The 18248-nt window shown below is 52.2% G+C and overlaps 1 protein-coding gene across 1 annotated transcript in view; it reads right to left on the bottom strand.

The window, feature by feature from the left end:
- The window catches only part of NKPD1 (NTPase KAP family P-loop domain containing 1), a 124625-nt gene that overhangs the window by 14979 nt on the left and 91398 nt on the right, over positions 1 to 18248 (bottom strand). Inside the window, exon 2 of the mRNA XM_073322402.2 lies at positions 6482 to 6650. Within this exon, the coding sequence (XP_073178503.1) occupies positions 6482 to 6650 (169 nt within the window). The remainder of the gene's footprint in view (positions 1 to 6481; positions 6651 to 18248) is intronic.

Genomic DNA, 18248 nt, shown 5'->3' with positions numbered 1-18248 from the left:
AGAAGGCATGTCAGTAGCCAGGAGGGGCAGGCAGGGAGAGTGGCAGGAGCACAAAGTGCCAGGGCAATCCCCACATGGCGTAAAGTCCCTAGGGAGCCATGACCAGTGGGCTGCACTAAAATGGGCCTGGACCGAGGATCAGGGAGCTGGCTCCTTGACTGCTCCCACTGCTGCTGTACCCAATATAAGCTGGATGCAGAAGAGAATCTGGCCCTGTGGGCGGGGGGGGGGGGGGAATCCTCCCCACCAGGCCACACACAGGCAATGGCTGTGCAGCAGCTCTGCAGAGTTTGCTTAAATCCAGAAGCTATGCTACTGCCCTGGGCCTCAGAGCTATGAATTTAGCAGGTGTGTTGTTCTTAGGGAGCCTTGTTTGCTTTCTGGGATAGAGTGAACTTTGGAGCTGATCCCTGCATAGGCAGACAGGCTGGGTACAGAGATCTTTGTTTGCACAGCATTTACTACGGTTATGAAAGTCTATAAATGAACATCAGTTGTAATGAACACCTTGATCTTGATCGCCACTCACCACAGATAGGGAAAGGACTTTGAACAGACTTTTGATTCTTTTCTACAATCTACAGAAACTATATGAGTTATGCATCTGTTGTGTATCTGCCAGAATTCTCCCATGAATGTGGGAGAAGAAATCTGTGTTGTTTTAATATGCAGTTCCACTCTAAAGAGTGACTCTCTTAAATGGCCCCTTCTTAGCTGATCTGCTCCTTGGGCTGCATTTTCTGTTCCTGTTTGGCACAGAAGTGAGTATACTACCCTGCGCCCTGATGTAGGTTAAAGCAGCCTGGGGGCTGCTCCAATCTATGCCAGCTGGCTATAGTCCCTGTGCGACCATATAGAAGCTGAGAATAACTGCAGGGAAGCACAGCCCTGGCCATGCACCCTCTTCACTCTGTGCCCAAGAGGGGTGGCTCAGTGACAGGCTATGCTGGCTGCTTGTCTGCTGAGAGCTCCCTCATGTCTGGGGAATTCTCAGGTGGGCAGATCCAAATGTTTCCTGGATGCTTTGCTTTGTAACTGAGAATCTGGCCCCTTGTGGTTATCAGTCAGCTGCACACTTCAGTAACTCATACTTCTTTATTGTTTTTACCAGTCAGCATCTCCAAGCAAACACAGCTTAAAGGAGACAGTGGGATTCTTCTCCTTGTGCGTCATCAAGAGACTTGAGCACTAAATCTGAACAGACTACACTTGAGCAAACCCACTGACCAGGTGTCACTTGGGGAGAAGGAAAGTGCCCTGATAGATTGTCAGATCCAAGGCTGGCACATTGGATCTAGAGCCTGAGAACTGGGCTGACCCGGCTGGAGCGGAAGACTTCTGCCCTCTCCCCGCAAGAGCTTCTGCCACTGCTCTGAGCTTCCTCCACCAGTGTCTCCAGCCAGGGCAGCCCGGGCTCAGGGCTTCTGCCCACTGCTGCCCAAGCCAGAGCTCAGGGCAGCCCAGGCTCGGGGCTTCCACATGTGCACACACACCCCAGCCAGGGCTTGGGGCAGTCTGAGCTGAGGCTTCCGCCCTGGGGCTTTTTCTGGGGCTGGGGCACCCATTTTTCCAGGGGACCCACCCAGAGTGGCCGGGGACCCCTGCCTTCATCTGTCACTGGCCTGGACTAGCAGCTAGGAGCCTCCAGCTGGGGCTCTCCTAGCAGCATAGGGAAGATCCTACTACCCACCTCCACCTCTGGGATCCTACCTTAACTGCAGGAGGTTCAGAGGCTGCTGCCTAGGCAGCACAGAAGTGAGGGTGGCAATCTTGGGACTCCCCCGCACAACCACTCTGCAACACCCCCCCACCCACACACACACAATCCTGTTTTGGGTCGGGACCCCCATAGTTACAACAGGGTGAAATTTCAGATGTAAACATCTGAAACTGTGAAATTGATCAATTAAAAAACCCTCTGGCCATGACTATGGTGGGGCCCTATTTACATGTTAACCCTGTAATGCTACTTATTGCTCCGTCAGCCCCGCCCAGCTCACAGGCTTTTCCTTTATATATGTGTCCATTACTGATTAGGGACTAAAGGCAGCTATTGAACTAATTGCCAGGATTGTTCTTTTCCCCAGTCCTCTGCCTACCTGGAAAATCTTTGTGCTTACCCACTGGACGAGGAGCAGCTACTAGATCAGTGGTTCCCAAACTTGTTCCGCCACTCGTGCAGGGAAAGCCCCTGCCGGGCCGGGCCGGTTTGCTTCCCTGCCGCGTCTGCAGGTTTGGCCGATCGCGGCGGCCGCGGTTCGCTGCTCCGGGCCAATGGGAGCTGCTGGAAGCGGCGCGGGCCGAGGGACGTACTGGCCGCCGCTTCCAGCAGCTCCCATTGGCCTGGAGCAGCGAACCGCGGCCACTGGGAGCTGCCATCAGCCGAACCTGCGGACGCGGCAGGTAAACAAATCGGCCCGGCCCAGCAGGGGCTTTCCCTGCACAAGCGGCAGAACAAGTTTGGGAACCGCTGATCTAGATGAATGTCATACCAATATCATCATCAGGCCAAACATATGGTTACTCTGCTCCCCAGGGCTGGCTGGCAATGTTTCCCATCCTGTTAGCAGGGCGTGATTCGGAGTGCTGTCTTGATGAGTCAACAGGTGGCTTATTACCCCATTTGGAGGGGTCTCTGGAGTGAGGGGATCTGGAGTGTGAGCTGAGGGAGGTCACAGCTGAACCCACAGATATCCTGCTATTAATGTCTTCATTAATAAAACCAAACCCAGGGCGGCTGAAGTTGAGAAAGGCTCTTGCTCACATAAGGTGTCAACGGTGGGGTTTGTGTTCAAAATGTCTCTGCACAAAGGAGGAGGGGGAGAGTGGGTGACATCCGGAAAGGATGATGGAACAGCAGAAACAGCATCATGCCCAGACTCTGCAGCATCAGGTGTCACTACAATTTCCGGACAGACAGCAAGCCCAGGCTGTGACCCAACAGGAACAGGAGAGGCAGTTCCAAGAGCGGCTGTTCTAGAGGTTCATGAACCATTAGTCTCTCACTGCCTCTTTGCTATTGGGAATGGCAGAAACAGACTCAAAACCCTCTATATGTCCCCTAGCCACTAGGGAGGGACAAAGATACACATGGTTTTAGCATGGGTTACATAAGGAGATAATTTGGCCCATTTCACCTGAAAGGCAGGACAGTAAAGATTGTGGGTTCTCATTTTAGAGACATGGGTTCTAGTCTCAGTTCTACCTATCCAACCTATTACTTATGTTATCTGTAAGATGGAGAATGAAATGTTTTCCTTATGGCCAGGAAATGAGGCCCTTTCAATAAGGATTGCACAGTGCATAGAAGTATTAAAAACAGTCACTAGAAGGGCTTGTGGTAAAAGCTCAGGCTTTTAGATCTAGAGATCCTAGCTTCAGTTCCTGCAAATGGCCCAAAGAAGGGTGGCATTACTGCAGATTTAACTATCTTGTCTCTAACCACTGGAACATATTCTGCTGCCACAAGCAAAGCCCAAGAACCCTGGTACCCAACAGCTAGTTCTCCGATCGTGGTGTCACTTTCTCTGGACTGCTCCTTGCAGCCAACAGGACTGTATCACCCACTAAGCTTGAATTAATATGCAATCTAGCTACCATTAACTTGGGTTTGAATAGAGACTGGGAGTGGCTGGGTCATTACACATATTGAATCTATTTTCCCCATGTGAAGTATCCTCGGACCTTCTTGTCAACTGTCTAAATGGGCCATCTTGATTATCACTACAAACATTTTTTTTCTCCTGCTGATAATAGCTCATCTTAACTAATTAGCCTCTTACTCCACCTTTTCATGTTCTCTGTATATATGTGTATATATCTATCTTCTTACTACATGTTCCATTCTATGCATCCGATGAAGTAGGCTGTAGCCCATGAAAGCTCATGCTCAAATACATTGGTTCGTCTCTAAGGTGCCACAAGTCCTCCTGTTCTTTTTGCGGATACAGACTAACACGGCTGCTACTCTGAAACCTAGCACAGAAGTGTAGGCTGTCTATGCTGTGCAGTTGTGGTTTGAACCTTGATGATAACTCATGAAAGTCTCTGTAAGCTACTGTGAAGGCCTGGGAATAATTCTTAAAATGACTTCATGTTACAAAGTGTATTATTAAGTGGGGAATTTGGATGTTGTGTTAGTGATCAATTTATTGTTGCATTTGTAGTGTCTGTGTTTTGGTTAATGGGAGCTGTCCCTTTAAGAAGAGGACAGGGCAGCTCTGTTACAGGGTTTGTATAATTTGAAGTACTGGGGATGGGTGAGTGTAGGCCCGCCCAAAATTAAAGGTTCTCCCCTTCAATTAAGGGGGAGGAACCGCTGGACCCAGGCATCAATTGAATACGCGGGGGACAATAAAAGAAAAAACAGGAGCGGGGCGAGGTCAGAGGTAAAGAATCAGGGATCCAGAGGGCGACATCGAGCAAATAAAAAGTTGTTCTCCTTTAATGGATGTTTAGTGGCCTCTACATGAGATGTGTTTGGTAGGTTTCAGTTCCACCTCCAAACTCACCACTGGGCTCTGTACCAATTTGCAGACTCAGCAGAGAGGCCAAGAACTGCCGGGGCCATGGGGAGTGATCAACCTTGTGATCCTTAAAGGAAGTACCCCCAGATCAGGGATGGGGCACACTGGGAGGGCCATTTGTGTGGGAAGCTTGCCTTTCTCCTCCCCTGTAGAAAAACCGAGGGTTTCACTCACGAGGACTGCATGAGCACTAAATCCACACAGCTTTCATAAAGCCAGAGTTTATGGTTATGTACAAATTAGTTCATTGACTGATTAGCATACAACGTTGCACATGGAGCTGCACAGAACTTGGCAGCTCTGGGGCTGTAACTCTGCCTTCCCTGTTTTGTCAGTGCCCACAAACCACAGGTGTTCACACCCGCAAACCCCAGGAGGTTCACATGCCCAGATACAGCCTGCAAGGTTCCCAATGAGGGGATGAGATAGCAGAACTCCTGTTGCTTCTTACCCTGGCTACAACCTAAAAATACATTATCCCCCAGGCCTGCTGCTCCCCAGACTCCCCTCCCACCAAAGTAGAGGATGACCGATCATGAACATGGATTCTACAAAACCTCAGAGGGCTTCTTAGTGCCGAATCAGCCAAAATTGTCTCCTAAACTGTCAGCCAAAACAGACTGTAGCTGGGAAACTGAGCACAGAAAGTTTAAACAACTTGGATAAGGTCAAATGGGGAATCAGGCACAGAACTGAAGTGTGCTCCAGAGTGTGGGTGTCTTTAAACAGACCTCAGAAAGATTGTGGTTTAAGTGATTTGCCCAACATCACATAAATAATCTGCAGCAGTACGCCGGGGTTCTGTATCCCCATCCAGTCCCTTCACCACAGAATCATATTTGCAGCCCTTCTCTTCTTCACTGTACACAAGCATTACTTTGATATTCAGTCACAGGTGACTAGCTGATCTAGCCCATGCATTGCAAAAGGCAGTGTGGCTAAGTGGGCTAAGTCTAGGGACTGTCATCCCTGGATTCTAGTCCTAACTCTCCCTCAACTGACCTTGCAAAATCTCTTCTCTGCAAAATCTGGGACTGGTGCTTGCCTTCCTTTGGGAATACAAGATCATATTGGATAAAAGGAATCTTTCTGTTTGCTTCACAGCTAACAGTTGTCAGTAGAAGGACAATCAAACTCACAGTCTCCAAGGCCAGTGGACTTTCCCCAAGGCGAGAGGATATTTTGTAGGTTGCTTGTTGAGCTGGTAACTATGTGGAGTTCAGTGTGGAGCCAGCTCCCAGCCCAAGCCAAAAGTGGTTTGCTCAGCAGAAGTTACCCAAACAACTAGTAACTTTTAATAATGACTGTTTGGAGCTGAGCCTGGTGCGGGCACTAGCTCACCGCAAGGGCAGTCCGGCGATATACGTTTGGATCTTCCCCTCTGTTGTCTCTGAATCCCTCTGCACAATGTGTTGTTAGAAGATGATGAGGTTTGGAGGCCCTGTATCTTGGGAACTCCCTGGTCAAATGACCCTAAATCTGCACCACAAATTTTAGGGCGGCATGGCTATTTTCAAGGCAATCTACCTATGGATGTGGATTTTAGAGCAATTTGAAAAATCAGCTTTAAGCAGAAACCTTGGTGGAGCCTGCACTGCGGAGTCGCAATCACTCCTCCAGACTTGGAGCAGTTTACAAAAGGAAGAAAGGAAAACTCCCTAGATACGCAGGCAAGGACCCATTCGTACCATCTTTGCCCTCATCCTGTCCCCAAGCCCCTGCCTGTATTGTGATCTTCTCCTGTTTGCAAACTTTGCCTTTGCTTTTTCTGGCACTGAGGGTAAGACATATAAATAGTAATGAGAAGAAACAAAGAGTCTGAAAAGTTGATGCTAATGGATGGGCTCTTGCACGTGACAGCCAAAGCATGTAAAGTCACTCAGCTTTCTCCTGGACTCCCATTTCCCAAACACAACAGAGACACGGCATTACAGCATATCTGCATCCTGATGTACCTTGGCTGTTGGTTTCCTGATCCCTGAAGTTGATCTGCCCCTTCGAGCCTTTACATTCCACTCCAGGAGGTTCCTCAACATGTTCTAAGCAGCTGTTTTCTTCATCATTACCACTCATTGGTGTTAGATCAGGAGATCTGTCCGCAAGATTTTCCAGGTAGGCAGAGGACTGGGGAAAAGAACAATCCTGGCAATTAGTTTAATAGCTGCCTTTAGTCCCTAATCAGTAATGGACACATATATAAAGGAAAAGCCTGTGAGCTGGGCGGGGCTGACGGAGCAATAAGTAGCATTACAGGGTTAACATGTAAATAGGGCCCCACCATAGTCACGGCCAGAGGGTTTTAAATTGATCAATTTCACAGTTTCAGATGTTTACATCTGAAATTTCACCCTGTTGTAACCATGGGGGTCCGGACCCAAAACGGGATCGTGTGTGTGTGTGTGTGTGTGGGGGGGGGTGTTGCAAAGTGTTGTGCAGGGGGGTCCCAAGATTGCCACCCTCACTTCTGTGCTGCCTAGGCAGCAGCCTCTGAGCTTCCTGCAGTTAGAGTAGGTTCCTGGAGGTGGAGGTGGGTAGTAGGATCTTCCCTATGCTGCTGGGAGAGCCCCAGCCAGGGGCTCCTAGCTGCTAGTCCAGGCCAGTGACAGATGAAGGCAGGGGTCCCCGGCCAATCTGGGCGGGCCCCCTGGAAAAATGGGAGCCCCAGCCCCAGAAAAAGCCCCAGGGCGGAAGCCTCAGCTCAGACTGCCCCAAGCCCTGGCTGGGGTGTGTGTGCACATGTGGAAGCCCCGAGCCTGGGCTGCCCCGAGCTCTGGCTTGGGCAGCAGGGGGCAGAAGTCCTGAGCCCGGGCTGCCCTGGCTGGAGACACTGGTGGAGGAAGCCCGAAGCAGTGGCAGAAGCTGTCGGGGGGAGAGCGCAGAAGTCCCGATCCCGGGCTGACCCAGCTGGAGCGGTGGTGGGTGCCCTAAGCCCCAGCTGCCCCAGCCGGAGTGACAGGGAGCAGAAGCTCAGAGCCTGGGCTGCCTTGGTTGGGGGGTGGAAGCCCCCAGGCTGGGCTGCCCCAAGCCCTGGCTGGAGTGCAGGGAGACCCTAAGCCCGTGCTGCTCCAGCTGCAGCTGGCAGAAGTGGAAGCCTCCAGCCCCGGGAGCCACCGGGGAAGGAAGCCCTGAGCTCGGTGCCCGGAGCCATGGCAGGAGTCGCAAGGTGTGTGTGTAGTGGGGCAGAAGGCCAGAGCCCGGGCTGTTCCAGCTGCAGCCGCCGGGAGCAAAAGCCCCCAGCCTGGCAGGAGCTGCTGGGGGAGGAAGCCCAGGCCTTGGTGCTGGGAGCTGCGGCAGGATCCACGGGGAGAGGGGGGAGGGAACGGATGCCCAGAGCCGTGCTGCAGCGCAGAAGTGAGGGTGTTCCACCCTCATTTCTATGCTGCTTCTGGAGGTGGGTCTGATTTCCTCACCAAGAGCAGCCATGCAGGGGAAGGGCAACTCGTGTCCCTCCCCAGCATGTCCAGACTAGCAACTAAGAGCCCTGGGCTCCCAGCAGCAGGGGAGATCAGATTTCACGGTCCGTGACATGTTTTTCATGCCGTGAAATTGGTCGGGCCCTACACATAAACTAGATTGTGACGGAACTACAGTATGACGGCATGAAGGGAAGGCAGTAGCTAGAATAAAACTAGGTTTTAACAAAGTATTTGATACCTCTCCTCACGAAATCCTACCGGCAATGTGAATTCAGACGGGGTCAGCTGTGTGTACTGCCCCATGCTCTGCAAACTGGCTAAAGAGCCAGCTCTGGAGGGATTGAGAACAGTGTGTTGAGTTGGGTGGGAGGGGCCTAGCAAGTGTCAGTGTTGGGCCTGGTAACATGTATTTTGGGTACATCTTCACTTCGAGATGTGGGTGTAATTTCTGGCTTGAGGAGACATACCTGCTGTGATCAAGCTAGCACGCTGAAACTAGACTGTAGCTGCGGCCGAATGAGCAGAAAGGAGCGGCTAGCTGCCTGAGTACGTGGCTAGAGTCTTGGATGGGTATGAACTTGGGTGGCGAGCCCTCCTGCCGCTTGCACCGCTGTGGCTACGTGGTATTTTTAGCGCATTAATTCAAACAGAGTTACCGAGGGTCTGCCTCCTAGAGCCAGGAATTACGGCCTCAGCTTGACGTGTAGACACACCCAGAGATTGGGGGAAGGGGTGAAATCATAGCAATTACATTTCCAAATGATACATACTGGGTGCAGCTGCAAACAGCAGTGTAAGCCAGGTTGGCAGCTAACAGGCAGCTGCTATTGCGGCTTCTCTTCCTGAGGAGTGTCGTCTCATTTTTCCTTGTGCTCCCCCCTCTCTCTGTCTGTCTCCAGCTATTGTCTCTTGTCTTATTCTTAGCTGCTCATAGAGCAGGAATCATCTTTTGGTTCGGTGTTTTGGACCATGCCTAGGGCCGTGGGGTCTGGTCGACGTCTGGGGCTCCTATGTATTACTGTAAGAATTAATAATAGATAATAATAATACAGTGACAGTGCACTGTCTGTGGGGACCATTGTGTGACATTTATGAATAGTTTCAGTCTGATTGTGCTCCTACAAGAATGACAAGCAGTAGGGTTGCTTGTGCCTGGAATTGTAAACAGCTCTGGAGAAGCCCCTGTGGCCACCCTCGGGGATGGCTTGCATGTATGAGTTCAGGTTTGGGGGAAGTCTGCCCAGCGCATCTGGTGCATCTGGTGAGGACGTGTTGTGCCAATGGGAGAGTGCGAGAAGCAGAAGCTATGTTGGTGGGAGAGGGTCTCCCACCATCACAGTGTGGTGTGGACACCCGGCTTTAAGTAGATGTAATTTACATCACTAAGCGGGGTGTTGTTTTCACACCCCTGAGTGACATAAGTTACATCGACTTAAGAGGTAGTCTCCTAATTAGAGATGGGCTGGATGCAGTACACAACATCTAACCCTTCCAATTTGGGAAAGACTATATTCTGATTGGGAGTCAGAACCAAACCTCACAACTGAGGCCATATCTGTCATGGCTTTGACTCATAACCCTTGACCTGAACAATCCTGGAAATCTGTACATATTCAAGAAAGAATCGGTATCTAGCTGTGAAATCCACAGCTTGGACCCAAAATATGTTCTAGTTCAAACAGAGCTTGATTCACGGAAGTCCTATGGACTCCGTTATACAGGTGGTCAGACCTAAATTCCCTCTAAGCTGCACGACCACGCAGCAGGCTATTGAGGGCTGCACAGGTGCGCAGTGGGGAGAGGCGCCTCTGCCCCCGGCTCAGGCCCTGGCCCCAGAGCTGCCATAGCCAGGGAGAGGGCTGAGGGGAGTCCTCTCTCCCCACTGCAGCCCCAGGGCAGCCTGCACTCCAAACCCCTCATCCCCAGCCCCACCCCAGAGTCTGCACCCCCAGCCAGAGCCCTAACTCCCCCAACACACTCCAACCTTCTGCCACAGCCCGGAGCCCCCTCCCACACTCTGAACCCCTCGGCCCCACCCCCACCACACCACCTCCATATAGGTGCGCATAACAAAATTAATTCCGCACATGGATGTAAAAAATTAGAGGGAACATTGGGTCAGACTAGATGATCACAACGGTCCCTTCTGGCCTTATAATAACTGAATGTATGAATCTATGTCTAGTCCTGCCCACTGATTCTGGAACTGTTCTTTGAAGCACAAATGTGACGAGTTTATGATTGCCAGCCCCAAAGTCCCTCCCATCCTCACATCTACTGTGTTGTAAAATCAGGTCAGCCTCACCCCATGTTGGTTCTCTCATGTTTTGGAATTAGAAATTATTTTTCACTAGGTGTAAAAATATTTTTAAAACAAATCTTCTGCGTTGTATACATGGGCCAAAAGCGTCCTGGCAATTAACAAAGGCCTGTACCTCCTTATAATGTTACCTTCACACTTAGGCATTCTCAGTTTCTGCACCATATGTCTACTTTTCCTATACTCCTCAGCTAGGAGGCCTGTAATGTGCTGCACTTTGGCCTTTATATTTCCATTTGCTCTTTGCATAAAGCCACAGAGTTTGGGCCCAGAATCAGAGTTGACTCTAAATACCCGGTGTGACAAAGTGGGACTGTTCTTAATGTTTTCTCTGAATATTGTGGGCATGGTTCAGTTTCCCCTATGCAGTTCTTAAATATCTAAGTATAATTGTTGCAGAGCCCTAGAGGGCAGGTGTGTGCAGGGGTCTGAACACAGAGACTGGCCGACACCCTGTTTCCTGACAACTGGTGGCAGCGGTGGGATGTACTGCACCCCGTGGATGGTGCTTCCTGCAGTAAGTGACTGGGGAGCAGTAAAACGAAAGGGGATTGATGAGGACCAGGCGTGCTGAAGGCTCAGAGAGGAGCGGTTTCGGGGGGCGGTTAACCCCTGGGAGTGTGTGACCAGCGAGGACTGTGCAGTAATGGGGTCACCCTGGGGACTGCAGTGAGCAGTCTCAGGGGCGGAGGAGCCTGCGGCTTGGCCCTGGGAGAGAGAAGGACTTTTGCAGTAACAGGGTTCCCCTAAGGATTGCAGCAAGCGGTCCCAGGGGCAGAGGAGTCTGCAGCTTGACCCTGGCAAAGAGGTGGTGACCTCGAGAAGGGATGGCACACTAGGGGTTCTCCCTGGAAACTGTGAGGAGCTGAGAGCGCACAGGCCTGTGAGTCCACAGCAACGTGGGAACAGCAAAGTGATGGCCTATCACCGTCTCCTATCACCGTTGTCAGGCAAAAAGAGAGAGTTGCGCATTGGATAGTTCACCAAAGCAGAGTTAAATGTGCAGCTGGAGGAGGATGACCGCTCTAAGGAACAGATTCCTGACCCAAATGGGGCTATAGCAGGATCTGGGAGCAGCTGGAGTGGTAGCCAGGCATCGCCAAGACTCCTGTCCCCGACCAGACGGGGGTCTTCACGATCGGATTCCCCATCGGGGGATCGGAGATGGACGGGACTGGAGCTGAGTCCGAGAGAGCAAGAGGACTGTGAGAGACAGCGAGAGCTTGAGAAAGAGCTGCAGAAGCAGCAGCAGCATGAACTGGCGGTGGGGGAGCGGAGAGGCCTAAGGGACCTCCCTGGGGTGAGTGGGGATAGACCCCGGGGGGCCAGTTCCGCAGGGAACCTCGAGACTAAATTGCTGCCCCTGGGTAAGGAGGGGGGGATATGGATGCCCACCTCACTGCCTTTGAGCAGGCTGGCGATTTGAACCAGGGGGACCCTGCAGAAAAGCCCCGGTGTCTAGCTCCCTTGCTGGGTCCCAAGGCCATAGACTCTGTCAGCCAGATGGGTGGGGAGGTGGACAGGCTCCCACTCCTGACCGCAACCTATATGTCTGTGTGGAGTTTCCTGGGGTCAGGCCCCTCGGACCTCCAGTGGGAGTGGAAGGTGATGGTCAATGGGGAGACATTTCTGGGGTGGTGAGATCCTGGGACAGAGAGAGCCATTGTCAGGCCCTGGGTGGTGCAGCCTCAGATGCTGAGGGGCTGTGTGAGCTGGGTGAGGGTCCCAGGGACAAAGCCCCTCGCCCTGCCTATGGCCCAGATCCCTGTGCAGACATAGGAGGGGTTGGGCTTGCTGGTCGTTGGGGTTCTCCAGAGTATTAGCTGTGAGACCCTGTTGCGGGGTGACTGTCTGTTTGGGATCGGATCCAGACCCTGTTCCTGTAACAGCCAAGGATTTGAATTTGAATCCAGGGAACCAACTGGCTAAGATGGAAATTGTCAGTGAAAATGCAAATAACCTGGCTGGCATGAGGGAGGAGCTGCTAGGCTCAGGATACCTGCCTGCCTGTAACCAGCCCCCTGAGGCTGGGTGGGACAGAGAGATGCTCCCTGCCCCCTTGCACACCGGAGAGGGGGCTCACGCTGGCTCTGATGCAGCTCTCTGCTTTCCTCCACTGGGACAGCGAGGGCAGCGCTGAGCATGGGGGGAGACACAGGCAGGGCAGGTCGGCTGCCAACCAGGTTTCCCTGGTCCAGAGGCGCTGCTGGGAAGTGAGTCCACGGCAAGGATGGAGCGACCAGGGACAGGGCTCAGCAGAGCTGTGACCCCTGGCCCAGCCAGCGAGAGGGAAGACTGGGTAGCTGAGTCTGCAGAGCAGAACAGCTGGGTAGTTAATCTCTAGAGAATGCAGGGGATGGCAGGTCTACTCTCATCTCTAGACACTTTGGATAGGACTTGTAGTCTCAGTGAATTTAACATCTAGTTCCTTGTGGAAGCAGAGGTTGGTAAGGGAAGGACAACAAAACTTTGAGAGCACAGCTTGTAAAAGTGAACCTGAGATGGCGGGGTACTACTGGAGGTTTGTACCCCGCTGGAGCTCCCTAGCTGCCCCCATCACTAAGCTATGTAAGAAGGGGAAGCCAGACGAACTGGTCTGGACCAAGCAGTGCCAGGGGGCTCTCTGTGCATTGAAGGAGGCTCTAATCCAGGGCCTGGTAAATCTGGTAAACCCAGACTTTGCCAAGGCCTTTATAGTGTTCACCGACGCCTCAGACACAGGGCTGGGTGCGGGGCTGATACAAGCCGATGCTAAGGAATGGGAGAGATGTTGGGGCATCCATGGAAACTTCGGTGGGGTTGAACTTCCCCAGGTCACTGGCTAAAGTGACCTCGCTCAGTTCGGGCTCGAAAGGGGGAGAGATGTGACGAAGTGGGACTGTTCTTAATGTTTTCTCAGAATTTTGTGGGGGTGCCTCAGTTTCCCCTATGCAGTTCTTAAGTATCTAGGTGGTGGGATAAGGGTGTATGATCATTGCAGAGCCCTAGAGGGCAGGTGTGTGCAGGGGTCTGGACACAGAGAATGGCCAACGCCCTGTTTCCTGACACCCGGATATTCAAATTGAGCTCTAACTTTAATGATAGATGATTGCCAATCCTGAGCTCTGGATCTCGGCACCTTCAGATCCTAGATCTGCTGGATACCCACCACAAAGACCCACTCCTCAACCCCCACACTGAATGTTCCATAGAGGCGACAGCCAGCCACACACTGGCATTTCTCCTGTGTGATTGTGTCAGGGATATAGAAACAGGAGGATAATTGGTGGCTCAGAGCTGTAGGAGGAATATCACTGAACATATTGGGCTGATTGTGGGGGTGCTGCACTCTGGGGGTGAAACATGGCCAGGGCAAGAGTTGCTTCGGGAGGCTGAGCTGTGGGACACACTGACAGGGCCGGCGGTACTGTGGGGGGCTCTGAGCTGTGGGACCCACTGACAGGGCCGGCGGTACTGTGGGGGGCTCTGAGCTGTGGGACCCACTGACAGGGCCAGCGGTACTGTGGGGGGCTCTGAGCTGTGGGACACACTGACAGGGACAGCGGTACTGCGGGGGGCTCTGAGCTGTGGGACCCACTGACAGGGCCGGCGGTACTGTGGGGGGCTCTGAGCTGTGGGACCCACTGACAGGGCCGGCGGTACTGCGGGGGGCTCTGAGCTGTGGGACCCACTGACAGGGCCGGCGGTACTGTGGGGGGCTCTGAGCTGTGGGACCCACTGACAGGGCCAGCGGTACTGCGGGGGGCTCTGAGCTGTGGGACACACTGACAGGGCCGGCGGTACTGCGGGGGGCTCTGAGCTGTGGGACCCACTGACAGGGACAGCGGTGCTGGGGGGCTCTGAGCTGTGGGACCCATTGACAGAGACAGCGGTGCTGGGGGGCTCTGAGCTGTGGGACACACTGACAGGGCCGGCGGTGCTGGGGGGCTCTGAGCTGTGGGACCCACTGACAGGGACAGCGGTGCTGGGGGGCTCTGAGCTGTGGGACCCACTGACAGGGACAGCGGTGCTGGGGGGCTCTGAGCTGTGGGACCCACTGACAGAGACAGCGGTGCTGGGGGGCTCTGAGCTGTGGGACACACTGACAGGGCCGGCGGTACTGCGGGGGGCTCTGAGCTGTGGGACCCACTGACAGGGCCGGCGGTACTGTGGGGGGCTCTGAGCTGTGGGACACACTGACAGGGACGGCGGTACTGCGGGGGGCTCTGAGCTGTGGGACACACTGACAGGGACAGCGGTACTGCGGGGGGCTCTGAGCTGTGGGACACACTGACAGGGACAGCGGTGCTGGGGGGCTCTAAGCTGTGGGACCCATTGACAGAGACAGCGGTGCTGGGGGGCTCTGAGCTGTGGGACACACTGACAGGGCCAGCGGTGCTGGGGGGCTCTGAGCTGTGGGACCCACTGACAGGACCAGCGGTGCTGGGGGGCTCTGAGCTGTGGGACCCACTGACAGGGCCAGCGGTGCTGGGGGGCTCTGAGCTGTGGGACACACTAATAGGGCTGAACTGCAGGACACTGACAGGACTGGGCATGCAGGTTTGTTGCTCTGCTGGATTTAGCGTGTCCACTTATGCATCCCCGGGACATCCCCTTTATACTGCTTCTTCCGCCTGCATGACCCCACCACCTCTGTTCATGTGTGCAGGGCCAAGTTATTGGGAGCATGTGATGCCTTCCACAAAATGACCTTCTCTGTGTGTAATAATCACATCTGGTTTTATAAGTACTGGTCAGGGGACAGACTATTCTAAAACAAGACGGTACATCTTAAAACCAGACAAATGCGCTGCGATGCTTTGCTGATCAGATTGCTGTGACACATCCCTTCTTGTAGCCTCCACCCATGTGTTGTGTGTGAATTGCATCAGCACCCTGAAACCTTCTCTGACCAGTTTCCTGTTGTCTCAGTCTGAACTGGGAGTAGGTTCACACGCACTGTTCAACTGGGCTGAAATCGGGAAAACCAGAGATGCTAAACTAATTCTGTTGATTGACCTGTTACCAAGAAGCCCCCTTTCTCCTGCCACTCCCCCAGTTGTTAAGCACTTGTGTATTTCAAGTATTCCTCTAATCAGAGGCGAGTTTGCCGTGGCATACATTCCAGGAAAGCATTACCGGCTCATTATCAAGGTCAGACAGAAAGCAGCATCTTCAGAAAAGAAAATGCCAGAAAAACACTCAACATCAAATTTCCAAGTGCAAATAAGCAAATAACTTCCGCAAAACTGCTAACTAAGGAAGCTGAACAGAAAATGCTTCCATCGTGAGTCTCCAAAGTGCTGCTACCATCCAGCAGGTGACTGGGGTTTGGATTCTGGCACCGGAAAATAACATTTGCTCTTGTCTCTCTCTGGTATTTGCAGGCGACCATTCACAATGGTATCCAGGGTTGCTGACTGTCTAATGGCACAAACCCAAACACCGTTGCCTCGCCCCTTCCCCCAAGGCCTCGCCCTTTCTCCAAGGCCTCGCCTCCGTTCACTCCAACCCCCTTCTTCCATCACTTTCTCTCCCCAACCCTCACTCACTTTCACCAGTGTTGAGGTGCGGGAGAGGGCGCGGGCTCCGGGCTGGGACTGAGGAGTTTGGAGTGTAGAAGGTGGCTCCGGGCTGAGCCTGGGGTAGGGGGTTGGGGTGCAGGAGGGAGTGCCGGGTGTGGGCTCTGGGAGGGAGTTTGGATGCAGGCCAATGGGAACTGCTCAGTCAGCACTCGGGGTGGGGGCAGCGCACGGAGACCCCCTGCCCCCAACCCCCAGGACAGTGCTGGCTGCTTCCAGGAGCAACACTGCGCTGCCAGACTGTTAGCACCCTAAATCTCCCAGTACGGCTGCAGTAGCCTCTGGGAGAGAGGGCCTGATTTTTGCAGCCCTAAGCTATCTAGGCCTCCATATCTTTAGCTTCTTCCATCCCAGGCTCTGAAAACATTTCACAAACATGAATGAACAGAGTCTCATGATTCTCCTGTTCAGCAGGAAGATATTACAATAACTTAAGACACTTCAAGCAAACTAAAGTCATTGTGGGATAATTTAGAAACTACCTATGCTTGGTTCCTCAAGTAGATCCTTATGGGTGGCCAGAAGGTCCCCAGGAGTAGCTCTGGGATGGGAAACATCAAGGAATCTTTCCTGGCCCATTGAGCAGAGTTTTGTGTCTCTCACTCAATCCTCTCCCATTCTCCAAATAATGTATTATAAAATTAGCAGGGACTCCTTGACGGAGTAGCTGCTGTGTGCGCCTACCTTAGACTTTGGTGTCAGGTGTCTCTCTGCCTCTGAATACATCCAGTGAGCTTTGCTTCTCTTCAGTCTTTCTTCTCTGGCCACACTTACGGTTCCTTTCATGTTTCTGCTGCGCTTCTGAATTTATACATAGTCTCAAGCTGGCGTCTTTTAATTACTATTACACCTTCTTTGTTTTCCCTCTGGGGAATTGTATGACAAACACCTGACAACACTCAAAGGAAATAATTAGCTGGAGTTTAGGTAGAAATTCTGGTTGTGCAAGTGGAAGCATAGAGTGCTGAGCGCACAAAGAATTCCCCTCCTCTGAACTTGAGTCAGGAGATAGAAATGTCTCCATTAGGGGACATCCCCTTCCACACCATGTGCTTCCCACAGCAAGTCCGCACAGGCGGGGCTCCTGGGGAAGCCAGTGGGCCCTGCCCCCCAACTTCGCAGTCAGACGTGACTCTCAGCCAGCCAGTAAAACAGAAGGTTTATTAGTCAACAGGAACACAGTCCAAAACAGAGCTTGTAGGTACAGGAAACAGGACCCCTATGTCAGATCCATCTTGGGGGCAGGGAGGCCAGACCCCAGGTCTGAGCCTCCCTCTCTTTCCCCAGCCAGCTCCAAAACTGAACTCTTCAGCCCCTCCTCTCGCCTTTGTCTCTTTCCCCGGGCCAGGAGACCACCTGATCTCTTTGTTCTCCAACACCTTCAGTTGGCACCTTTGCGGAGGAGGGGCCCAGGTCGTCAGTTGCCAGGAGACAGGGTGTCGGCCATTCTCTGTGCAGACAGCATCACACTGGCCCTCTAAGGCTCTGCAACAATCACACAGCTTATCCCACCACCTACATACTTAAGAACTGCATAGGGGAAACTGAGGCACCCACACAGTATTCAGAGAAAACATTAAAAACGTTCCCACTTTGTCACAAGGGGAATTGCAGTCGAGACTACACCGCTAAATTTGGATACCTGGTTTGGCCCTCTCCTCCTCTGACTTTATGAAGAAAGCTCCTTTCCTCCCACCATTCATCATGGGCGATCTCTGTCCAGAGGGGGGATGTCTGGAATTAACTGGAGTTGTGAGACTTGGGAACAGTGGCCATTTGTCACAAACAAATTTGGGTAAGAAACAAGAAGAATGGGAATCGCTCATTTATTAGCATCGATTGGATCAGGCTGGTATTACTGAAACCGGCTGAGATGAGTCCCATGACTGGAATGTTAAAATCAATGGTTATAACGTATTTAGAAAAGATAAAATGGGCAAGGGGGGGCACTGTATATCAAAAATGGTATTACTTGTTTCCAAGTCACTGATAACTCCCAAGAAAATGACCTTGAATGCTTATGGATCCATGTCCTAACAGATAAAGCACAAGATGGGGTATTAGTTGCTGTCTTCTACAGAGCACCAAATCACACTAGGCAACAGGATGACCAGCTCCTTGCATGCCTATCAGTAATGTGTAGGGAAAAAATGTTGAGTGATCAGAGGGGACTTCAATTTGAGTGACACATGCTGGATGTCTCATGCTGCCAATACCAAAACATCTTTAGAATTTCTAAATATTATAGATGACAATTTCCTAATACAAGAAGTATTGCTTCCAGCATGGGGGATTCTGTTAGATCTTCTCTTGACAGATAAAGAGGAACTGATTATAGAGCTAAAAATTAATGGTAATTGAGTTATAAGTGATCATGACTGGATCACATTTAGAACGTGCAAACGGAATAAAGACCAGAACAGTG

The sequence above is a fragment of the Lepidochelys kempii genome, chromosome 23 (assembly GCF_965140285.1).
Source record: "Lepidochelys kempii isolate rLepKem1 chromosome 23, rLepKem1.hap1, whole genome shotgun sequence".
Classification (NCBI taxonomy): domain Eukaryota; kingdom Metazoa; phylum Chordata; order Testudines; family Cheloniidae; genus Lepidochelys; species Lepidochelys kempii.
The sequence above is the reverse complement of the archived record's forward strand: the minus strand, read 5'-3'. Positions and strand labels throughout refer to the sequence as shown.